Below are 26,831 nucleotides of genomic sequence, written 5' to 3'. Positions count from 1 at the left end.
ATTAGAACTGCATGAACCACTACATGGTATGTATTAGAGCTGCATGAACCACTATATCGTATGTATTAGAACTGCATGAACTGTTACATCATATGCATTAGAACTGCATGAACCGCTACATGGTATGTATTAGAACTGCATCAACCACTACATGGTATGTATTAGAACTGCATCAACCACTACATGGTATGTATTAGAACTGCATGAACTGTTACATCATATGCATTAGAACTGCATGAACTGTTACATCATATGTATTAGAACTGCATGAACCACTACATGGTATGTATTAGAACTGCATGAACCACTACATGGTATGTATTAGAACTGCATGAACCACTACATGGTATGTATTAGAACTGCATCAACCACTACATGGTATGTATTAGAAATGCATCAACCACTACATGGTATGTATTAGAGCTGCATGAACCACTATATCGTATGTATTAGAACTGCATGAACTGTTACATCATATGTATTAGAACTGCATGAACCACTACACCATATGTATCAGAACTGCATAAACCACTACACCATTTGTATTAAAACTGCATGAACCGCTACATCGTATGTATTAAAACTGCATGCTGTATGCATTAAACTGTATGTATAGCTGTCATATGTATTAGAACTGCATAAACCGCTACATCGTATGTATTAGAACTGCATGCTGTATGCATTAAACTGTATGTATAGCTGTCATATGTATTAGACCTGCATAAACCGCTACATCGTATGTATTAGAACTGCATGCTGTATGCATAGCTGCCAACCTTCCAGGCTCACAATTAGTGAAAGTAGGGATAAAAAGTCGTGAATTTAGACAAGAATTCGTGAAAAATACCATGACAATAACTCCATCCACTCTGACCGTCAATACTACACTATATAAAGTTCGCAATATAAAACTAAAACACTACATATATGCAGAAATATTTATTTATCAAGACATGATACTGTGACAGACTTAAACTTCCTCAACTGCTTGATTGTAACTTTGTTTTCTAAACAGTTCAGACTTCTTGCCGGCTAAAGTCTTATTTTTCCTCACAAGAGAAAATACACTTCGCTTGCACTGTTGCTGTGAGGAATGCACAGGAGCTGCAGCACTTTTGGTCCTTCCACAGGAAAATTTGGAATCGATTTTCAAGTCTGGCAACATTTGTCAGAACAAATGTTTAGCATGGTCTCCAGCTGATAAAGGTAGATTGTGTTCGACAAGAAAACTCACAAATAATGCTTCAGTGTTGGTAGCCTGCATTTCCTCCGCCAATTGTTTAAAATATTCCGGAGCTGAAATCTGCGAATTCTTAATTTTCCCAACTTCTATGTGTATTATGCAACCGACGTGCTTCCTCACATCGTCTTTGCGATGTCGCACTGAGTGCAAAAAGCATGATGAATATCGATGTTTAATGGCAGAATGCATGGCCAATTTTTTATTTATTCCAAATTAAACTTCACTTTTTGAGTAATAGAGTTCTTTTTTCTTAGTGGTGAAGACGTTTTCAAAATCGTACATGCGATGCTGAACCGTAACTCAAATCAGTGTTAGTGACGCTTGCGCAGAGCAAAATTCCGGTTAGGCCCTGGTTTCTCTCAAAAGCATTTGTAAAACTACTCTTATACATACAGATTAAAATTGGCTAAAATGCTTGCTACCGGGCCAATCGGCTGTAGATCTACTAATATCGCGTCTAGCGCTTAACGGGAAATCGGTTATTTTATTAAAAATTTAAAATAATTGAGGATTGGAGAATTCGTGAATTTTTGGCTTGCGGCGTGAATCCGTGAATTGCTGAAAAAGTCGTGAAATTCACACCAAATTCGTGAGGGTTGGCAGCTATGTGTATGCATTAAACTGTCATATGTAAGAAGCTACAGGCTTTCTAAAATTCAACAAATAATGTATTTCCTTAGAATAACGAATAACAATGGAAAAAAGGAACTAGTAGTATTGCTAATTAAATCCCAAATAATCCTAGAATTACAGACATACATTCTAATGATTAAAGTAGAAATGTAAATAAAATCCAACACTGGAAGTTTGATGTGCCTGTAGTGGCTTTTGTAGTGGTGATGTGCAAAAAAGTATTTTGCTGGATTACAATAATACAATCCAAGAATATATTATTATTCGAAATTTCACTATAAACTCAAGTCTCTATTTCCAAAAGGGTTATTTTTTTTGAGCACTTTGCATTTCCAGTGAATAAATAATTTGAATAAATATAACTCCTGCTCAAAAATGAACCACTGGTCACATCAAAAATACAACTGATTCTGCTCAGATCTTATTGCACAAAAGAATAATTTCTAGAAAAACAAGATTATAAAGTCCTCTATTTGACCTCAGGTCATAATTAACATTTTTCCAATAACAACTATTACCTAATGGAAAAAAACATTCCCGATGTTCCCAATGTTTATTTGATTAAATAATTATAATAAAGAACACGGTAAACACAAAGTCCTTGACACAGACAAAGATAATACATGTAATGCTAATAATTAACCCATACACACAGAGAATATTTTAGCTATGTACGCCACTCCCTTGATAACTCGTGCCCTGATAACTCGCGAACCCACTTATAATGCAGGGTCAGGCGTGGATCCCATTTTTTAAGCCACAAAGTACAAACAAAATTGATCCCCATTTCTTGAACTTGAAGAAAATCGCAATCAAAATTGCTAACTGAAACAATGATATATCATTCGTTTTATGGTCAAAAACGGTTTATTGGACCTGGAAATTTTAATCAATATTTTGAAATCATCAACTTTTAATAAAAGTCATATAATTGGTTACATTTTCTTTCCAAACGACATTTTTGGTACACCATAATTAAAGACATTTAACGAAAATGTTACTGACACCAAGTGTAGGCAGTACATTAATATTTAAATGACAATTAAATAATTTTTATTAAGTGAAATTTGTGTTTTAATTTTATTTTTTAGTTCCTCTTAAGTGTAATCATCATAAATGCAATGTGTATTAAACATAAAATGTGTCAATCTACCATAACAGCTATGTCCGCATGCATTTCTCCAAGAACCTAATTAAGTGCCGACCATGCTTTCATAACTGACTTGTAGAAGCATTTGTTGTATTGTTGAACTGAATTAAAAGCTGGCCTCCTTTATATTATCACGTTAATTATGTATTTTGAATCAAATAAAGGAGGTGGAATAAAAGAAAAGTTAAAAGGCATGCAAATCCGTCTTAAATTCTAGCAGCCCCCGCCATATGTCGGGTGACCTCACTTCAGTTGATCAGTCGAACACTGTTATAAATGTTATTGTGTATGGAACATAATTAAACTACTTTAAATTAACCAACTCAATAATATCTGTGATCAAAGACATCTAGGCAACCAAGCAAAACAAATACTTCGTAAAACAAAGAGCTTGGTTTCACAGATATGGACCATTGTGGGCAATGGAGTTTCATTGAATTCCCAAACTGGCACTTAGAGATATCCTCAAGGATGATAAGAAGTTTCACTATTTACTTTCAATGAAATCACGATATCAATACTGTAATAACTGAACAATAGAAAAATTGAGATGTGATGTAGCCAATTGTCTCACAAAATAAATATCTATTTTTAAAAAAAGAATCTTGTTTGGTGGTGTATCAACAGTTAGTCTATTTTCCTGCAACTTTTTCTCCAGACATGGCATTATATTTTTAAATGCACTCCGGGAACCAGACTAATCAAGAAAGCAAAATGCAGTGATGTAATACACATAAATTTTCGTATGCACATGATGGTTGTTGAAACCAGCTGGAACGATCTTTCATTGGATATTTTGAAAATAAATTTTATTTATACAGAAAAACTAACACTTTTATTATTGAAAGAGTGTTATTAACAATTACTATCGACGTGAGTGTAAAATGAGCATTCAGTCATTAACAGCCCAGTTCCATACCACGTACCCCCTGCTGTGGTTTTATTGATGTCTAAGCTGCTTTTTTCAATTTTTAGAGGTCCCGCTGTAACTCGCGCCCTCGCTTATAGTGCGGCCTATGTTTGTGGACCCCACTGTGCGCAAGTTATCGAGTGAGAGGTGTATTAGTTCTTTATAGAATTAAGAAAATCAAGGCTTCAGGTCAAATAGAAAATGAACTTGACTTTGGACAAAGACAAATCCAACATACCATATTATATTATCAATAACACATAATGAAAAAAAAAACAACAGACAATGCAAATTAAATATCCATGAATTAGAACTGCATATACAATGTCATATGTATCTGAATTGCATGCATCGTTGTCACATGCATTAGAACCACATGTATCACTATGTCACATACGATAGAACTTCATTGATCACTATGCCATATACAGACAAAACTATATGTAGTTGTTGTTGTTGTAGGGTTTAGCACCATCTTTCAGCACACGATAGGCTATGCATGGCGGCCAGTATTAATGGTGAAAGAAGAACCCGGGAAAAGCCCGGAAAGAACCAACGACCCACGAGAAGCTACTGGCAAGCTTTCTCACATACCCACATTGGCTGAATCTGAGACTCAAACCCATGCAGACAGAGGTGAGATATCAGTGATCCGTAATGGAAAGTGCTTTAGACCACTCTGGGCCCATCAACAGCTGCATAAAAGAGTATATATATAATATATATATATATATATATATATATATATATATATATATATATATATATATATATATATATATATATATATATATATATATATATATATATGTGTGTGTGTGTGTGTGTATTTTGTTCTGAGTGAGGGAAAAAAACTAGTTGATACAAGCTAGGAATGTCAAGGCAGTCAGGCCCAAGACATGTTCCTACCCCATATCATAGTTCTTTCAATGACTCGGAACAAAACATTTATGTGGTTTTGTATTTATTACATATCCCCTTTTTATTCATACATTCATTAATTTTGTTAATGTATCGTTTAAAAATTAATTAGGTATTTGGTATTTTATGAAGGATATTGCACAACATTCGTGTACATAGCCAAGGATAGACCATGATATATACTGTGAAGTTATGTCATAATCTGTAAGCATTGCTTATATGGAATAACTCTAAAGCTTTGAAATTTTAAAAAAGTGTTGCTTGGGATCGATTTAATCTGCAGTCACAGACAAGTGGTTTTTTTTCCTACTTCTCAAGTGGAACATAGGTTGTGGACAAGTAAGTGACCCTTTTGCTTATACTCAAATTACGGAATAGACGCTCTAATTCCAAGGAATATCAGAGCAAATTTCACAGACTAACAATAACTAAATACAAGCAAGAACATGGAAGTCACTGCTTGATGCAGAACTGTATGTAAATTTCCACTTCTGTATATGCTAGCAGGTATGTACATATGTAGTAAATCAACCGGGATGTACTTTAATGCCAGGAAAATTTTATGATGTATATGATTATGTTCGAAAATATCCAAGTAGATTAAAACCTCATATGTTACATTCATTCTTCTTCATGAATCCCTAGCTAAGCGACTGATAAATACCACAAGAATGACTATTGTTTGTACAGCTAATGATATGACACTGGCACCTGCCATGATCGGGTTTATGGTGTTGGGTTTTCTCCCATCTGTTTGGTTAGTGTGTTGACTCATGAAACGAACATCACAGAATCAGCGAGGAGTGCTATAAAACATAGTACAGCTCCAATAAAACCTGTGAAAGACTTTTGCAAGATTGAGTGGATTTCCACTAGACTTGGTGAAAATGTTTCAGACTGAGTGGGTATTCCATAATCCACAATGTATCTATTATATCCTAACATTAATTTTATTGTTTGTACCCTTTCTGCTCTTAAACATGTCAGATTTCAAACAAATATTAATATTTGCATAATTACCAATACATATATGGGAAACAATATAAATTTTGTACTAATTAATTCCAGATATATCCATTGACAGCCACACATTTCCACAAAAACTATAATATCCAGATAACTAATTAACCACAAGTGGCTGACACCCATGTGAGGTAAAGATAGCTGACATTTTACTTTATACAAAATAATAATGATTGTAACTGTACCAGAATTTTAAGGCATATTTTCTGCAATTAAATAAACCATGCAATTATCTGAATATGCATCATTATACAAACAAAAACATTTTTAGCAGTGAAGTGGTTGTTATAAAGATATGTGGATTTAAAACTATGCTAATTAAAATCAGTGTAGGAAAGTTTATGCAGACTGTGTTCATGATCCAACATACATGTACCTATTTCTGGTTTGAGATGAGTAATCTCCCTTTGCAATGCTGCATAATTCAGAAATGGTGGTATGAGTAACATGGCCACCAAAACCTTTGCTGCCGTGGCAACATGCTTTATGAAACCTCGTGACTGACTCTCCTTGATCTGATCCACGTGGGTCTGAAATAAAACAAAGCCATACAAATATGATATAGTTAAGCTTTCTGAAGATTTCAACACTGAAAGCCAGCAAATTAAGGTATAGAAGATTATGTCGCAAGTTATGGTGTACCCTAAAGGTCAACATGAACAAGTTATGGTGTACCCTAAAGTAAACACAGGAACTGTGAATAAACTGATAATTCAGAATTGCGCTGCAAAATGAGTACAGCAACTTAAATGGCCTGCCTTCTCAGATCTCTATATTTTTGTTACATGTATTGATAATCTCCCTTAGTACCTGCTTCTTGACTGTGACAAAAGAGGTAAAAATCCAAAACCTATGTTATATTTATATATATGTGTGTATGTATGCGTGTGTGTGTGTGTTTTCTCCTGATATGACCGCATATACACACTTTGGTTTTCAAACTCTTGAAAAAGTACAAATATGATATATCTGTCATCTATCTCTATCCTAGGAACGACATGGAAAGAAGCCTAAACTAGGACCCACCCCACATTGCAGATGATTACCATAGAAACAAGATAGCTTCCACATTCTGTAAATCCCCAGCAGCAGGGGGGGCGAATCCGACATTTTGTCCAATCGTCATTTGGCTTAATTAGTACTTTCTGCACTCAGCGGATCCGGTGTCGTCAGCGCCTGGTAAAAAAAAAACGACGTCGTCGTCGAGGTGATCGTCCGGACGTCATTTGGTTTAATTAACACCTTCTGCGCGCCGATCCCAGCGTCGTCAGCGTCCGGTAAGCACAGCGACGACCGCGTCGATGTCATCGCCCCCCCTGCTGCTTGCAATTTAACCGAATATTTGGTCAAGTCCGATACGATATCGTGTCCGAGGGTCATGTAAATTTATCGTTACAAATCCATGTGGGGTCGACTGAGCATGACTAAAAAAGTTTCGAAAACCATTAAAGTCCATGTCACCGCCGCACCATGTCTGCCAAATATTTCGTAGCGTGTGTGTATCAACGCCGTTGAATACAGCAAGAATATTACAGTTGTCTCTGATTACTTTTGGAATCTGAGTGTATCGTTGAGTGACATATATCACGTCAGTGTTTTTATGCCTGCCTCTGGAAAATATCCTAGCTGGGTTTTTTTGATTGTCTAACATAACATCATCGTACACGACTAGATTGTTAACGTCGCCATCAATATCATCGATACCTGGTGCATCATTGATATCTGTAATAAACTCAATAACATTTTTTTTAGCGATCGCTGATGCATTCTCGTTGAAATCTTTCAACACCTCGTAGCATCGTTGATCATCTACGCTAGGAGCAACCAAATACAACTTATCCCACTTCATCCATCTCATTATTAAATTGAGTAACAATTACGTCTTGCGGGATCCAGATGGTCCGATGATAATCATCCGGATCGAGTTTGGTAACGCTGCAACATGCTTAACTGGTTCTCTTGTTTTAGTCGCTGAAAAGTCAATTATATTCATGTCTCTATACATAAATTATGGATCTATATTGTGTAAAGTGTAGAGTGCGTACTGGCACAAATGATATGACAACCGCTACAACAAAAAATAACAGATCGGCGCTTACTGGCAAGTGTGTACAATGCGGTATAAAGAAATTTAAATTTATTTCTATTAAACCCGGGGATGTTTTAAAAAAAAGCGAGGAGGTGATATTGCAGCCAAGTTATCAAAACTCCCCGGAACCCCGTGGGCAAAGTATCCAGGAGAAAAACACCTCCCAGGATATAACTACTGTGGCCCCGGAACACGATTAGATATCAGACTCGATGATCAAAATCAGCCCAAACCCGGTGAGTATCCAATAAACGCTATCGATAAGGCGTGTCATACTCATGATGTTGCTTACAAAAGTAGCGATCTGCAACAGCGTCATATCGCGGACGTAAAATTAATTCACGCGTTAAATGCTATTCCCGATAAATCCGTCAAAGAAAAATTGGCCTCATGGTTGGTAAAATCGGCTATGAAAGGTAAATTAATGATTGGAAGCGGAGCTTCTCGCGCTGGTAATTGAAAACGCTAGCGTTTATAATAACAACATGGAATCCATCTATTATTCTCCGAGAGGATACTGGAAGGGGAAGGCCGCAATTGGTAAGCTTGCAAGCGCTGCAAAGGTAACAAAGGCCACTGCGCCTAATTGGTTATCCAAACAGGCTATATGGCAAATCTATCTACCACCGCCTAAACAAATCAACTTCTCGCGCTTTGATGTCAGCGTACCTAATGAAGTTCATCAGGCTGATATACTATTTCTGCCGCATGACAACGGTTACAAATACGCGCTAACCGTAGTTGATGTTGCGAGTCGATACAAACAAGCGGAGCCGTTAAAAACAAAGTCAGCAACTGAAGTAGCCGCTGCGTTTGAAAGAATTTATCGAAGAGGTCCTCTGCGCTGGCCAAATCTATTACAAGTTGATCCTGGTAGTGAATTTCGCGGCGCTGTTTTATCAGCGCTGAAACATCATAGCGTCGCGGTACGACGAGGTCATACTGCGCTACATCGTGATCAGGCAATTGTTGAACGATTCAATCGGACTCTTGCTGAACGGTTATTTGGATATCAATACGCGAAGGAATTCATCCAAGAAAAACGATCTCGTGAATGGGTCAAAAGGTTGCCAGGCGTAATTGCAGCGTTAAATAACGAGATTACCCGAGCAATCAACATGAAGCCCAGCGACGCGATTAAATACGAGTATATACCCAGAGGATCAAAAATAGATAGCGTTTCCAAGCCGATTCTCGGCGATGTCACTGTTAGATATCTGTATGAACCAGGAGAGCTTGAAGGCGGTAAAAAAAGAGCTACTGATCCTATCTGGAGTGTTACCACGCATAACATATCAACGATAACACGATCAACTAATAGACCACCGATCTATAGACTGGATTCAACTGCCCCACAGCGGGGGTTTACACGCGAGCAACTACAAGTGATACCTGACGATACTCAATTACCCCCGCGTGGTCTTAACTAGCGCCGTTGCGTCTATTGCACTCAAGACAGGTCAACCTCACATTGGTTTTGACATGACCGAGACTGTTATCGATCCTGTCCACGGTAAATTGGCGAGCGTCTTTATCCGAATAACGCCAGCGCATTACACAATTACAACTCGCGCAGTGATTATTCTGTTGTTGTCGTAACGCAATTATTAATTCGGCATCAATATCAAAACGCCGCTGTTTTTTTTTATCCTGTTGGCGGTAACCCGAGAGTTTTCTATCAATGACGCTTGCATCGATGGTGACTCCGTCACTGACTTCGTCACTGACTCCGTCAATAACAATTCTTCGAAGCTGATTTATCCTCCGTACTCTGGACACTGCAAGATAGACTAGATTTGACCATTCGATGCGATTATCAACTATCCAAACAATTGTATCCGTGATGGTTAGTCCCTGCGAGGAATGTATTGTTGTTGCGTATCCTAGCGTCCACGGGGATTTATCAGCACGTAGCGCGTCCTCGACGACGCTGATATCAACGAGCACGATATCATTCAGCACGAGAATTTGTTTTTTTGTCCCCGACGCTGTCGGGCCCGGGATTTCAACTTCAATGTTCTGCCGCCGTGTGTCCGCGGGTCTATAACATAACGGCACTGGACGCGTTGGAAACTTTTCCTTATGCAACGTAAACAACCTCCGCTGAAGTGTGTCCCTGACTATCTTTCTACTCGCTACAATCAAATCGTTTGGTTTCCATGTTTCCCAGAATTCATTTAACGGCGTTTCCGGAATCACCTCGCGGATTATTTCACATTGAATTCTATCCGGCTGTAATCTGATTAATTTTTTAACCCCGCGCAGTTGTTCATCAAGTGCCCGGTAATCAGTATCGGTTTCTTCATAATAGTCCACGAACCCGCTCAACCAATTATGTGGACCCTCGCCGACAAATGGTGGTGGTTGGCCATGGTCGCCACACATGATCACCGCTGTATTCGCGCGCAGTAACCACTCAAGAAACATTTGTAAAACATCTAACGAAACAGTACATATTTCGTCCCAGATGATAACTTCAGGAATAAATTTTTCACCCATTCGATCAGGAGTCCACTCACCGCCGCTGTATCGAAAAAAGCTGTGATAAGTAATGGCGTCAACATTTCGTTGTTTTATCTCTCGCGCTAGTCTATGGGTCGGTGTAAGCACGATTATACTTGCCCGCGTTCGAAATAATTCAATTGCCCGAGTCGTCTTTCCTGACCCGCCACAGCCGCTTAAATAAACCGTCTTGTGTCTACAAATTGGATCAGAACACGATGGTGCATTAGACCATTCTGACAATTTATCGCCGCGTAGGTAATTGTTTTCAACGGTGACATCTGCTGACGGGGAATAATCGCGTCGTATTTCATTTTTAATTCTCCATGTACCCCAACTCTCGTCCGGACTAGTAAACCCGGCTACGTTTTCCTTATACGCTACTTCAACATAAAACGAATCAACGGCTACTCTAACCGCGGTGTCGGGGAATCTATTTATCATCGAGAATAAATTGATAGCGGCATAACCCAGCATAGACGCCCTCAAATGCGGGTATGCCGGGCTGTCTCCATCGCTGTAGGTAACAACTGTACCCAACCTTGTTCCATTGGACAAGAAAGCTGTTTCGCAGTTCACGTATCTATTTTTCGCCACTGCGTCCTTGATTACGAAATCATATTCTGCGTCATCTATAATCAGCCGTGAGCAATATCGTTTGTAATCGCAGTTTTTTCCACCTTGTGTGAACTTACCAATTATTCTTCTACCGAGATCTTTTGCCTCGTGGTTTCGTTGGTTGAATATCCTCCTGGACCATTCGATGATATATTCCTCGTCGGCATCGATGTTTTTTCTGGATTCGTCAATTATGCTATCTAGACGCTCCGGTTCTGGTAACCAGACTTCAGTCTGCGCCCGGTATGATATAATCGCGTCACTGACAATCAACGAAACTAGCATGCTACAATCAATCATATACCGTAGCAGCGCTATTGGCAGCCACTTCTTTTCAGCCATGTGCCTACCGATCCAAATATAACAACAGCGATGAAGTCCTGCCGCGAATTCAAATGATACTATGCGAGCGAATCCGGTTAAATCAAAATCAGGCAGTGGTCCATTAATAGCAACACGAGTCATTTCATGTCTGGGGTGTCCAAATCGTTTGAAATACTCAGCGGCGGATCCATACCCGAGAAAACTCGCTGGATAACAGGCAACCATATCAACCGAGATCATAGCGTCGCGGTTGTATTCAGTGTTCCATAGTCCACCGTGATAGTATTCCAAACAACTGGATTGTACATCCGGTAAAAATTCCTTGCGCGTTGGGCTCCACGCATTTTTCCACGCTGCAACATGAGCTACAACCGATGGAATCGTAAAACAATTTGTTAGCAGTTGTTCATCATGCTCCTCAAATTCCATGGCGGTTTTTTTCATCTTGTTGTGAAACGCTTCAGTGCGATATAATTCACCGTTTGGTCTTACAAACTGATCAAAGGTATCAGCGCTGCGAAGTAACCACACTGATACAGGGTCGTTTTTACACAAACAAGCAATAGCATCAAATAGTTTCCTCTCCGCGAGAAAACCATCCCGGGAGAATTCTTCGGGAATATACTTTACTGTTCTATCCCGTGGAAACACTGTGATCGCGGGCGTCCATGCGTGTTCGTTATGATCAATAATTTTGATTGGGGCTCCATTTGATTTGTACTTCGATTCGTATAATACTTCACCGGTTATCGTTGTAACGGTTATTGGAAATCTCAGCGATGTTTCTAATCTCGCTATGTCGCTGATGGTCGCTCCACGCTCTTTTACGGTTAGTTCCCACTGGTTGATTTTGCTACGTCGTAAATCAGTCAATTTGTTTCCTCGACACGCATTTGTAAAATGCTCTATTACTCGTTCTGCTACACAATTTATCCCCGTTGACTGTTTCATCGGCGCTAGTTTTCCGATATCAGGTTTCTTATTTAACGGGTATATTCCATAAACAACTGCTGTTTCAGGATACGCTCGTTCATAGTATGGTCTGTCAACTCCGGTTAACAGCCCCGGCTTGGAGTCGCGGCTAACAATGACTGTTTTCTTGTCGCTGAGAACTGGTTCAAATTTATCACGTATGATCCAATCACCTGATTCCACCCGGACAATGAATTTTACTCTGAAGAAATACCTTTTACCGTCAAGTTGTGATATTATCGTTGCTGCGCGGTTGTCGTTCATTGTAGCATCAACAACGCCATCAATTCGAAATGTTGACCAACTATGAGATGCACCATCACGCTTGAATTCATCGATACAATCGCGTATTTTACTCAACAGGGTTCTATCGTTTATTAACGCTTTTGGTGTGTCCTTGAGGACTCTATCGAAATTGAACTTAATATTTTTCCAGGGCTTAATTGCTGCTAATCTCTCGAACTCATCCATATAATTAAAACAAGTATTTAAATGAAAGAATATAGTATAATGAATCACTGCAAATGGTTGATGATTGGGTCGACAACCCCGTGCAATAAATCATGTAGAGGTGAATTCTGCGGGTACCATTTACAAAGCGTTCGTAATGGTTCTCTTGGCCCCCTCCCGTGCTTGGTTTGCCACGTCGGTGTAAGAGGAAAATCGCAGTTGTGTATTAATTGTGGCGGAAGGCGATACAGGGAACTAAAACGCTATTATGACAAGCGAATTAAAAACGCCGTCATTGACCCCACCGCTGACTTCGTCATCAAAACCCCCCAAGACTACGTTGAAAGATTCATAATTAAACCAAATAATAAATTAGACAAATAGTATTATTATATAAATGGACCAAGAATTTCAGCCGCATCCTGTGCTCGTCAATTACGAGGCATCTCGCGACGGCATTGTCAGAAACCGCGGACTGAAGAAGCCGGTTGGTACCGTAAATAATCACGGGTATTTGATATTTGGTGCCGGGGGGAAAATTTATCTTGTTCACAGGGTGGTATTTGAGGTATTCAACGGATTAATCGAAAATGGACTTGTGATTGATCATATTAATAATAATAAGACTGATAATTCTCTTATAAACCTGCAAGCTGTCTCGCAGAGTCAAAATACCAAAAAAGGCCAAACCGGTAAATACCCAAAGAAAGCAAAACCCGTAAAGTCATTTGATACAACAACTCACGAAGAAAAAACTTTTCAGTCGATGAATGAAGCCAGTAGATACTTTGACATTTGTATCGCCTCAATACGAAAAGTAGCAGAACGAGTATATCAAACAGCAATCTCAAAAAAGACCGGGCATAGAATTCGATTTTTATATATAGATACGAAGTCACCGGCGCCTATGGCGCTGACGAAGTCGCCATGACAATAAATTGTCCATTCCGGAAGAAAACGAATTATTAAACACCTTCGGAATTGATACGCGGGGGGTTCATTTTTTTTTTTATTTAAAAACAAAATGTTTTATAGGAATAATGAATATCGAAGACATCAATAATATATTAGCCGAGATTTCAAAATTAAAAAATCAAGGAATTGAATTATCTGATGGTCTCGACAGTGAAAAAATATTATCCGATTATGAAATTATTAACGAGCAATCAAAACGGGGACGTTTTACCCTGGCCCGCGAGTACTTTTTTATAAAACGATTACAACATACGATCAATGAAAACTTGTACCACAATGACGCAAATGCATTCATTGGACTATTCACTGCCGTTGAAATAATACGAAAAAAACTCGGACGTGTTTATGAACGACGCCGGGAGATTTCTAGTAAGATCAAAAACATTAGAAGGATTATAGACGAAAACTCCGGCGAGAAATTAGAAATTGCTTCGCAATTGCAATAATGGTAGGCGAATCACTTACTACTCTGCTAGCCAGAGAGCGGCTAGCGGCGCTTAAAAAGTTCATACCGTTACGAGACAGGGTCCGAGAGCAACTTCAAACGCGGCAACAACTACAAACCGATTTTACTGTTGGAAGCGAACAACTCTTTGCCCCGGTAACTAAAGCGACCAAAGATGTTACGGCGGTAACTGTACCCGTCCTCGATGCGCTTGAAAAGATAGCGGCGGAGACAAAACAAACAAAAAGGTCTTTAGAAACACTAGCGGCTGCTACAACACGGAGGCCACCACCACTCGCTATAACCGAACCACAAGAACCCTATGTTACAATGGCCGACGAGGAAGAACCAGGCGCCACCGCAAGAGAACCAGAAGAAGAAATACCGGAAGAAACACCGGAAGAAACACCGGAAAAAAAAGAGAAAAGGGGGAATATACTCAAGAAGAGCACAATAGATCAAATTAGAGACCTCAGCAGCAGCAGGGGAGAATTAATTGATTTTACCGCCAACAATTTTGCTAAGAGCATACGAGATAAGGAGCATATCAATAGCGGTTACGAGAAAAATATAAAGTCGTTAAAGGATTGGACAAGAATAGTGTATTTAGCGAGTGAATACAAGAATACATTACTACGTGGTGATGGCCCCGATTACGACGCATTCCACAAGGAAGTTGAAAAAAGGGTAAAACAAAAAAAGGGAAAAGGATACTCTGTTGGCAAAGAATCCTACAGCGTTACCTGTCCTAACAGTGTTCTCAGTGATATATCACGGCTAGAGGTACTAATCGGAGGAAAACGAGCCGGAAATAACTCTCCGGAAATAATCAATGAGGCCGCTGATATTTGCAAGCGGTTATTTACGGGCGGTATCATGGACGTTAGTGCGTATCGAACGCTCATAGACGAACTCGTGGATGATTAAAAAAATTATCGTTTTTGTTAATTCTGACCGTTTTTGGTCATTTTTGGTCGTTTTTTGACCGTTTTTGACCGTTTTTGGTCGTTTTTTGACCGTTTTTGGTTGGTTTTTGAGGGCAAAAACCCCAGGAAATCATTTAGAGAAAATCGATGTTTTTGCTGAAAAATCGAAAAAAAACGACTATAGGCAACAAAAAACGACCAAAAATGACCAAAAATCAAGAAAAAACCGGAAAAAAAAACCGGATTTTTATCGAGGGCAAAAACCCCAGGAAATTTTGATAAAATTTATTCCGGTTTTCCACACGGCGGTGGGGAGGGGTGATGATCACAATCACTAATTGAAAAACCGGTGTTTTTATAATAAAGATGATCATACACTACAACCACGATAAACCAGTACTCGTCTACGTGGTAAACTCGCGATTGCCTGTTTACCGCGCGTACTATGGAGATGGTCTCGGTAGCACCATTGCGGGGTTATTTACAAGAATGGCTCCAAAAGTAGCGCCGTTAGCCAAACAATTAGGAATGAAGGCTATTGATGTTATTCGTGATAAGGGTATTAGTGCTATTGGAGACGTTGCCGGAAAGGCGCTTTCTGCAGCAAAGGACAAACTAATGTCGTTGGTGAAATCCAAGAGATTTTCAAGAAAAAAACAGAAACCACCGGTGATGCCATCAACGACGGTGATGCCTGCAAATGTCAGTAAAGTAATAAATAACGCCGTGGAAGAAAAACTAGAGTCGTTGGCGGCTCAGTCATCCACCAACGCGCCCATGAACGCAATAGCGGGAGAGTGGTCTTAAACAGAATTCAAAGAAAATCGCAATTGAAAACATCAACATGATAAATAATAAAATGTTTGCGCGAACCGCTGATCCCGCGTTTGATATGGATGCCCCAGTGCGCAGGGATGATTCTGTCCGCGATTATCAATATTATTCTTATTATGCAGCGCAACCCGACCTACGATCGCGAATTGAACTTCAAGTCCAAGATACCAGTAGATACTTTCTGCCATGTGAAGCGTTTATCGAAATTGAGGGAGAACTCGTGACAAATGCCGCCGATAATGCACCATACGCAGATGACGATCGTGTTCGAGTTGGTTTCGTTAACAACGGTATCATGGCGTTATTTGAGAGCGCCAGATATCTTATTGACGGGCGAGAAATTGAATCAATAGAACGCGAGGTTGATGTTGCAACAACGATAATTGGGTTAGCGAGATACTCGGATGATTATACAAGATCGGCGGGCCCATCTATGATGTTTGCAAAGGACACCACCGATAACGCTGACCATATTCAGTACGTTAACGTGCTGGCGAAAAAAGAGACCGCAGGTGATCAGGCTGAAGCAGCCAATCCAGACCGCAGAGCAAAACCGGACACTGATTTCAATATTATAAAAAGTCTTAACGGTAATTACAATATGGGATTCGCAGCACGAGTAGGAATGTTGCAAGGACCACGCCGAAAGTTTTCATGCGCGATTCCACTCCATCACATATTTGGATTCTGCAGAAATGTCAGAAAAGTTATCTATGGGGCCAAGCATACAATCGCGCTGACGCGAAGGGGCGATGATAACAATGCAATATGGCATGCTGCTGGCGTCGCTGCCGGTAAGGTTGTTTTAACTAAAATGGCATTGTGGATGCCGGTGCTGACTCCATCAGTTACCACGGAAGCACGATTGTTATCATTTATGGAACAGGGAGGGAAATCGTTGTTGAGTTGGCTAGCGGTAACAACTGATGCTAAAGAGGATAACGTCGCCGACACGTTTACATGGCACCTGGCATCAAAACAGGGTGTTTCAGCCCCGCGTCATATATTCATAGCGCTACAGAATAGGGAACGATTGGGCGGTCAAGAACACAGCCATATGATATTTGATCAATTAGGAGTCAGGGATGTTTCGCTGAGAATAAACGGACAACAGGAACCATCCGAGGATATACAGCTTAATTACGGCGACAACCATGTCGCACGTGTGTACCATCGATTGCTGTCATACATGGGTCGTGATCAAAACGTCGACACTGGTTTGCAAATATCACAACTTGATTTTAAAAAACTGTATCCGATTTATTATTTTTCGCTGGAACATCTTGATTTAACGAGACAATCCGTCGTTGATATACACTTCCGAGCTCGTATAGCCCCGGGTGGTGTTAATTACAGAGCGGTTGCTGTCATTCTCAGCGATAAATCAATGCTGTTGGAAGGTGTTGGTGGACGAATGAGAATCGTTGATGCGCCAGTAGAAAACATGTAATTGAAAGCACAAACGCGTTTACAATAAAATGTCGTATAGTGTCGTCAGTGTAGAGTTGACTGATGGTCAAGTCAAGAAATTACGATCAAAGTCGGCTAAACAATGCGGAACCACAATAACGCTGAAGCCGTCACAGATGGCAGGTGGTAATCATAAGATATCGTTGACGGCGCGTCAAATAAAACATTTCAATAATGCGATGAAGAATAAAAAGGGTGTTCAGGTAGATTTCTCGGCCGCAGCGATTAAAAACATGGAAAAGACCGGTGGGATATTTCCGTTGTTAGCCGCGATTCCAGCGTTGATTGCCGCGGCCGCACCAGCAGTGGCTAAGGCGGCGGCGTTAGGAGCCGTTGGTACCGCGGCGGGGATGGCATTGAAGAAGGCAACCGGGAAAGGCTATAAAAAAAACGACCCGTAGCCGGAAAGGGTCTAAGACTACCGGGAACCCCGTATTCATGGTACTCGGGAAAGGGTCTAAGACTACCGGGAACCATTTATTAACGCAAGAGTCTATGACTCCCATGTCTAATTTTGATTTAATAGACGCCGCAAACGCGTTAGCGATAAAAAACTTCAGAGGTGTTTTTATGAGGGATCAATTACCGGCGGCACCAAGGAATATTGAAACCGGCATAATTAACCTCGATGGGTCCTCCGGAGCGGGAACTCATTGGGTTGCGTACGCGATTGATCCGCGTGCGATCGTCTATTTTGATTCATACGGGTTAGCCCCGCCGAAAGAGTTCATGCGGTATATCCGGGCGTGTTCAGCCCGGGTTTTTTATTCCACGTTGCCAACACAGCAGTTAAGCGACCCGCCGATATGCGGCCGTGAAGTATTGAACGTACTCGCGGCGATTTCATCATCGCGGAAACCACCTCATGTGGTTGTAAACGAATACACTAGTGGGGTCGTAGAGGCCCGGCGGGTTAATTAGAAACGCCGTTTTTTTTTACAATAACGATGATTGATATTTGGGGACGACCGGTTTCGGCGCTGAAAAAACCCACGGAAAGGCCCGCCACCGATGACAAAATAAAACTAATCGAGGATGAAATCGCTGATACGTTGAATTTAACCAGTGTTGACCCAGGTGAAATAGTCGTATTTCAAGACCGCCAGGGTAAATTGAAATCCAGTAATGTGTCGCTGGATGACGTTTTAACACGACAGCGTAACGCCGCCGAAGACACTATCGCGTTGTATACCAGCGACGGACGACTCAAACCGGGTGAACATCTATCGACGATAACATTAATCCGAGACGGTTTTACAAGGTTGGATAAATCGGTGACCGAACTTGACGCGCAGGTGAAAAAATCTATCACCGATATACAACTCACTACCGCTAGTTTTTTCGGGACCCCGACGGTAACCGAACCGAATCTTGCAACAATAAGGAATGCTATTTTGGATTTTACAACGCTGTCGGGTCAATTTTACACGTTACGAAAAAATGTTAACAGGATCGATAACAACTTTGATAAATTCTTTGGTAAAAAAAATGTCAAGCTGGATGAGATTACAATAACTATAAATGATATCACTGAGTATGGACAGGAAATAAAAACAATCAAAGCTGATGCTGAAGCGAACAAAGAGAATATAGACACGCGTGCAAGGGAAATAGCAACGCTCAGAACCGAGGTTGAAGCGAACAAAGGGAATATAGACGAGCATGCACAGGAAATAATAACGCTCAAAATCGAGGTTGAAGCGAACACAGTGAGTATAGACGCGCGTGCAGGGGAAATAGTAACGCTCAGAACCGAGGTTGAAGCGAACAGAGGGAATATAGACAGGTGGGTAAGGAAAATAAATACACTCGCTGTTAATACTGAAGTGAACAAAAAAAATATCGACGAGCATACACAGGAAATAGAAACGATCAAAACTAATGTTGCAGCGAACAAAAAAAGTATAGACGGGCATACACAGGAAATAGGAACAATCAGAACTGATGTTGAAGCGATTAAAGACGGACTACCGAGAGTAGCAGAGCGATTCGAAAAAATAAAAATCCCTCATGAGAACATCATCAACATAGTATACACAATTCGGCATGGATCATTCGATTGGACTCCTACACAGAATACAGTAGATATCACCGCAACTGTTAAGGGCATTTATCGATTGACATTGATTTCGGCGATGCAGTTTAGTATATCATCGTCGAGTTCATCCGGGTTTAACAATACAGTGTCAACAATCATTGACAAGGATACAATTGAACGGTTTATAATTAAGGCCGTTGATAGCAGTCTATTTAGGACAAACATCACATGGTATGTGGAATTTGTAGCGAGTCTAATTAATTAAAAACACTAGCTCTTTTAAAATAAAAATGACCACCAAGGAAATTGAATCAGAGGTATCACCGACGTCACATCAATATCGATTCGATACCGCAAAAGAATTCTCCGCGAATTTGAAAACGCTTTCCGAACAATACCGCGCAAAAATAAAAAAATACCGCAGAAAAATAACCACCATCGACGCGGTCGTGTACTCGGTGTCGGGTATAGTAGCCGGTACCGGTGTTATTTTATCCACGGTGACCACGATAGCCCCGATCGCTGTTCCAATCGCTATCTCCGCGATGACAACAATTGCTGGAGTCGCCAACGCAATCACTAAAAAGATATCATCGTGTTTTCAGAAAAAACTCGACGAGTATACAGTAAAACATCAAATAGTATCCGACGCGTACTCGAAATTATCCGGGTTGATCTCGTTATCGATTGATAATTTGTTCATATCCGATGTTGAATTCTCCACGATGGTCCAGTTGTATAGCTCCGCGATGTCAAAAATCGAGGATTTTCAACTGGAAGCCGGAACCACCTGGTTGTTGAAATTAGACACTAAAAACAACGAATAATAATAATGTCGCTGAACCCCGAAGGGTCTCAATTACTTCAGCGGATCGCGGAGAATACCACTCCGGTACAAACAAATATGATATCGATAACGTCAACGAGGCCAGAATTCAGTGTGAACTTCCCGTCGCCGGTTCCAGTGAAGGAAATAGCGCTGGCAAAATTGCGAATATATCACAGTTGGCCTAATATCCGAGCGGACGCATTTAACGGACAACAACCTAATAACTCGCTGGTTTTTGCATGGACAAATAAGCCCGATGGGACCCCAGACTGGAATGAGGTTACAATACCAACTGGGTCATACCAAATAGAACAAATCAATAAGGAATTTCAACGCAGGATAAAATCTATCACAGGAAAGGAATCAAAAATCGCTATTACGGTTCATGAACCGACGTTATCGTCGACGATTGAAATAAGCACACCGGGGTGTATGGTTGATATTTATAACAGTTCAATAAGAACCATACTAGGATGGCCTAAGAATTCACCCGCGGACTTGCACACGAATGAGAAATCGTATCATGAAATTACCCCCCGGTATCTATATAATTTATCTACTATAAAAAGCACGTTATCACCCAGTTGGTTTTTATTTCAACACAGGAATATCATGCAGTGGTATTTTCAGCATAAGAAAACTACTGAATCGGTCGCCATATTAACATTTATTTTAAGTGATATCACTGATATGTTTGCCGAGATTAATCATTATTACCAATTACAACTAGAACAGCTACGGGAAACAAAAGAACTAAAACACGTTGAGGTGTTAAATCAACTTATATCAGACATGGAATATATCAATGAACGAGTCGTTAAAATAATATCCGATAACAGCGATGGTAGTAAACAAAAATTCCTAACCGAGTATAATATCACAGAAGCCGATTTACCCGATTTCAAGTTTCCAGGATACAACGCGCCAGAACTAAGAAAGTCTCTTAATGATTTTCTCGATTCATCAACTTATATCCTCAAACACGATAACGGAGATGGTGGTAGGCATATTGCCCCGTACAACGTAAATATCGCATCGGTGATAGCGATTAATCTAGTGTGTGATGTTATCGAAGGGAGTTACCAGGTGGATACCAAGCAATCAATTCAAGCTCAACAGGGATATATCCTTTATTCGTTTTCACCAACAGCCCCTCCGGGATTTTTAATCGTTGAGAGTCCGATTAATCCGGTCTATATGCGATGCCATAATCGGTTTTTAACGAGAATTAATTTTAGAATTACCGATCAGTCAAATAACCTAATTGATCTGCAAGAGGAGGAGTTAGTGATCACTCTGTTTGTAAGATCATAGCAGCAGGGGGGGGGCGATGACATCGACGCGGTCGTCGCTGTGCTTACCGGACGCTGACGACGCTGAGATCGGCGCGCAGAAGGTGTTAATTAAACCAAATGACGTCCGGACGATCCCCTCGACGACGACGTCGTTTTCTTTTTACCAGGCGCTGACGACACCGGATCCGCTGAGTGCAGAAAGTACTAATTAAGCCAAATGACGATTGGACAAAATGTCGGATTCGCCCCCCCCTGCTGCTTCCCCAGCTAGTGGTTTAGGATGTGAGTCATGGATGGCAGTTACCAAAATATCCTTAATATTAAATTTGTATCAGCAGCACTTTCTGTTCCATACTAAAATGTGGTAGCAGGGTCTATCAGAAAGTGACATAGTTTTAAATTCAATTGTAAAAAATAATCCTATACTTGAATACAGTTTTTAAATTATAGCATTTATATAATATTCAGTCTTTCATGTGGATATCATTTAAATAAAGCATGCATGTTTGTCGTATCAATATTTTGTAATCAACATTATATAATGACAGTAAATAAAATATGTTAAAAATTCCATTGGCTGGATTTGTAATTGATAACACTTGAGCACGACTTCAGTGGTTATACACTACAAAGCATGATTCAACATGCCATGGCTTGGGTGGCAATACACTACATGCCATGACAGAACACATGACGTGGGCCGCAATACACAACATACCATGATACAATGCAAGTTTGATGATATATAACACAATACAGATGACAACCATGTCTATTTGTCTTCTACATGCAATGTCTATGTTGCAAAGAGTAATGATACATATTTGTGTATTGGTATTAAATCTGTCAGTTATATTTCTTACCTGAATCAGCAAAATAATAAACAAAAATGATGAACAAATTATTAACAATTTTCCAACTAAATAAAAAATTATTTAAATGAAACATCATTGAGACTTGAGGATTCTCTTGCTGAGTAGGGAACCAGTCTGACAATATTTAGCAAATGGATCTTAATACACATGGATTTTCCAGCCGTAATATTGACATCAACGTACTATCAAACAATGCAAGATGTACTGGGGTATTCCAACAGAAATAAAGATATCAATGCAGTAAATCATCAAAAAAATATTGCTCCAAAAATGGGTGTGGAAGAAATATTTAAACTCTACCCCATACCTACTATTTTTCTTCATAATGCCCATTCGATATTTGAACATAAAAACAAAATTATGTTTTATTCTATTAAGCACCTTTACCTTCCTAACTGGTCTTTTCTCATGCTGAGGGTCACTGGAGTGCTTGTCTTCAGCAACAGTTAAAGAGCTTTTCCCATTTTCTGGAACTCGTCTCTTCTTTGCCTCAGACATTTTACTGCATCAATGATCAAGATGCTTTCTGGAATACAGAAAGTTGTTAGTCACTTTTGTATTTATTACATTCTCTACAAAGGGCTCTAATAAAAAGATCTGGCATTTTCTGTAATTGTAGTGGTCCTTTATATAAAGGATTGATATTATTAACAAAGGATAACCATACACAATAGATAAATGATATGACCAAAATTTGTGAGAGTGCGTGATCAACAAAATCAGAGAATAAATTCCTTTAAGCTCATTGATAAATTTAAAGTTTATAATTTAACTAAGCCATGTTTCTTTACATCGCTGTGCTCTATCTAAGGCTGAAGAGCTTTGCTCCACTACCATCAGTGACACACGGTAGCTGTGAAATATCAAAACTGCAGGAATTCGCAACACTTATACACGTGGGCATAGAAAAAACGTCAACTTCCGGTAAACCGGTGTTATGGAAAATTTAAGCTTTGTAGTTTTAGTCGGCGAAATACGAAATAGTCCCCTCATCGGGGAAAGGGAAAAGGCCAGCATGAATGTTCATCAAGGCTGAAATCAATGGTTCTTGAGACTTTTTAGTCCCACAATGTTAGACATCAAGACATAAATTTCAGGGTCGATGTCTTACATTGTCGGACTGTAGTAAGACAATCATCAGAATGAGAGTGCTTCTCGGGTTTTGGATAATTAAGCACGTTCTAATCAACAATAAATACAATTTTAGATATTTAAATTGTTTGTTGTCGCATGAATTAAAAACTCGACATAAAATAAAGCATAAATTTCGTTAAAAGCGTAAATGACATAACGACTGAATTGCAAAATCAATTGAGAGAGGAACGCCGTTTTAATTCCTTAGGATTATTAATATTATTTCAGCAGAAACTCGGCTACACTACCCGAATATCGCTATCTCGGGGTTCTTTATGATAGGTCTTTGTATTTGGAGTGATACCCTGCTGAATCTGTTTGAGAACTGACTCTCCAGAGTGCGACAGATTTCTACCCCAGCTGGCACACATCTTATTCCTGGCTTCTTGCCTCCGACTGGGTTGCCGACTCAGTCGTCGAATGGGTGTCCTGTGGTCGCTGACTGTATCGTCGACTGAGTCGCAGGGTCATCGACTGGATCGTGATGTGATGTGATGTGACTTTGATTTTTAACGTAGCTTTAACAATTTTTCAGTCATATCGCTACGATGTCTGCAATGTGGCAGTTTATAGTGATGTCTAGCACTGGGGCATCATGCCGCAGACATGTAGCATGATGTCCCACCCAGTCACATTATCCTGACACCAAGCCGACCAGTCCTAACACTAACCTCTTAATGCTGAGCGCCAAGCGAGGCAGCTGTTAGTACCATTTTTTAAGTCTCTGGTATGACTCGGCCGGGGATCGAACCCACGATCTCCCGCATCCGAGGTGGACGCTCTAACCTCTAGGCCACCGGAGCGGTCGACTGGATCGTCGTCTGTGTCGCCGACTAGATTGTAGGGTCGTCGAATGTGTAGTAGTCTTGGTCGCAGGGTCGCCGACTGGGTCGCAGAGTCGTCGACTATGTTGCTGACTTAGTCGTAGCAGCAGAGAGGGCGAACAGATCAGTTTTAGAAACGTCCAAATACCGAAATAAGCCTTCCTAAAAAAAAAAAGATTAAAATGACGTAAATACCTTCAAAAATCAAAATAACTAACCACGTTGAGGATTCCCTCTCTAAGAGTTCCTCTTGGGGGTTAGTTCATTTTTTTTATTTTTTTTTCTCTGACTGAAAACTCCTCAAGAGCGTAATATATTACGAAAACGAACCAATTTGAGGCCGGGCACTCTCTGTCGCTGTTAACCAAATACTGTATCAAGGCCCACACGATATCTTGTTCTGGGATATTGTAAGTTTATCGTTATAAATCCGTGTGGGGTTGACTGTGCTCGTGAAAAGAAGTTTTTAAATTTAATTATATCCATGTCACCGTCACACCAAGTTTGATGAATATTTCGCAACGTATGTGTGTCTATTCCACTAAACACAACTATTGGTATTTGTGTGTATCGCTGAGTAACATAAATCACATCAGTATTTTTATGTCTGCCTCGAGAAAAAATCCTAGCTGGATTCGATTGTTTGTCCAGCATCACATCATCATATACAACGAAATTAGTAAAATTAGTAATAAGTTCATCAACAGACGGCGCTTCATCAATATCGGTTATAAATTCGATGACATTATCACCGCGCTTATCCAAAAATCTTGCGTTTTCATTAAAACCTTTAAGTACATCATAGCATCTCTGAACATCAGCTGACGGAGCTACCAAATACAACTTATCCCACTTTAGCCATCTCATTATTAAATTAAATAGCAATTGCGTCTTACCCGATCCAGATGGACCAATTATTATCATTTGGATAGAATTTGGTAGCGCTGGATGGTGCTTGACAGGCTCTTGCTTTCGAGTCGCTGAGAAATCAATGATATCCATATTATATCTAATTATATGAATTGATATTGCTTACGTTGTAGAACTAAAACTCCAACTACTGATTTATCCACTGTTACAACAAAAAATAAAAGAATAGCATATGTTGGAAGATGTGCAATATGTAAGAGGAAGAAGTTTTCGTTTTTACCCAGAACTCAACGTAAAGACGGTGGTGATATTGCTACATTAATGTCAAAATTCCCAGGAAACCCAGGCTAAATATCCTGGAGAAAAACATCTACCAGGATATATTTATTGTGGTCCTGGTACTCGACTTGATATCAGGCTTGACAATCAAGATCAGCCAAAACATGATATTGATAAAGCATGTCACGTTCATGGTGTGGCTTATACAAATAAAAACCTACAAGATAGACATATTGCAGAGGTAAAGTTGATTCATTCATTAAATTCAATATAATAAAAAAACAAATATCAGAGAATCATTATCTAACTGGTTGGTAAAATCTGCGATGAAAAGCAAACTGGCGTTAGGGGATGGTAATTAATTAATTAATTGTTATAAATGGAATCAATTTATTATAGTCCAAGGGGGATACTGGAGAGGTATAGCAGCGAATGATACACGTTCTACTGCTGAAAAATGGTTAACCAAACAGGCAATATGGCCAGTGTATCTACCACCACCGAAACGAATTCAGTACGCACATTTCGATGTTAGTGTTCCTAATGAAGTTCATCAAGCAGATATTTTGTTTTTATCACACGATACTATCAAACTTGGAAGACGTCAAATAACATACAAATACGCATTAACTGTCATTGACGCTGCAAGTAGGTATAAAGAGGCAGAACCATTATCAACTAAAACATCATCTGAAGTAACTTCTGCTTTTGAACGAATTTATCAACGAGGTGGTCTACGATGGCCACAACTATTACAGGTTGATTCTGGCAAAGAATTTCTTGGTCCAGTATCATCGTTTGATGAAGCGACATAACGTTAAAATTAGAAGAGGGCATACTTATATTCGTCGTGATCAGGCAATTGTTGAACGATTTAATCGAACACTTGCTGAGCGGTTATTTGGATACGAATACGCGAAGGAATAATTCAGGATACGAGATCTTGCGAATGGGTTGCAAGATTACCAAGTGTAATAACTGTTAAATAATGAGATTACTCGAACAACCAACATGAAACCCATTAATGCAATTTTAAAAAAATATATACCCGTACAATGGCATGATTTTTCAGCACAGCCAGTGACTGTAAGATATTTATATGAACCCGGTGAGGTTGAAGGTGGTAATAAAAGAGCGACTGATCTTATTTGGAGCATTACGATGCACAAGATATCTAGTATAACAAGATCCACAGGTAGACC

General features: G+C 39.8%; 1 protein-coding gene across 4 annotated transcripts in view; it reads right to left on the bottom strand.

Moving 5' to 3' along the window:
* LOC149774791 (uncharacterized) overlaps positions 1–23,435 on the bottom strand; it is a 41,403-nt gene extending 17,968 nt beyond the window's left edge. The window contains exons 1-4 of one of the 4 annotated variants that reach the window (XM_089944806.1): positions 23,314–23,435; positions 22,904–23,048; positions 6,257–6,410; positions 5,573–5,663 (exon numbers count right to left, since the gene is read on the bottom strand). In XM_089944806.1, coding sequence (XP_089800932.1) covers positions 5,629–5,663; positions 6,257–6,410; positions 22,904–23,020 — 306 coding nt within the window. In that variant the 5' untranslated portion in view covers positions 23,021–23,048; positions 23,314–23,435 and the 3' untranslated portion in view covers positions 5,573–5,628. Of the gene's footprint in view, positions 1–5,572; positions 6,411–22,903; positions 23,049–23,313 lie in introns of all 4 variants that reach the window. The other 3 variants (XM_089944802.1, XM_089944805.1, XM_089944804.1) reach the window with 3 other exon arrangements.
* Positions 23,436–26,831: the final 3,396 nt, after the last annotated feature.

The sequence above is a fragment of the Sinohyriopsis cumingii genome, unplaced genomic scaffold, assembly GCF_028554795.1.
Source record: "Sinohyriopsis cumingii isolate HCF-2022 unplaced genomic scaffold, ASM2855479v2 utg000160l, whole genome shotgun sequence".
In the NCBI taxonomy this organism is placed as follows: Eukaryota; Metazoa; Mollusca; class Bivalvia; order Unionida; family Unionidae; genus Sinohyriopsis; species Sinohyriopsis cumingii.
The sequence above is the reverse complement of the archived record's forward strand: the minus strand, read 5'-3'. Positions and strand labels throughout refer to the sequence as shown.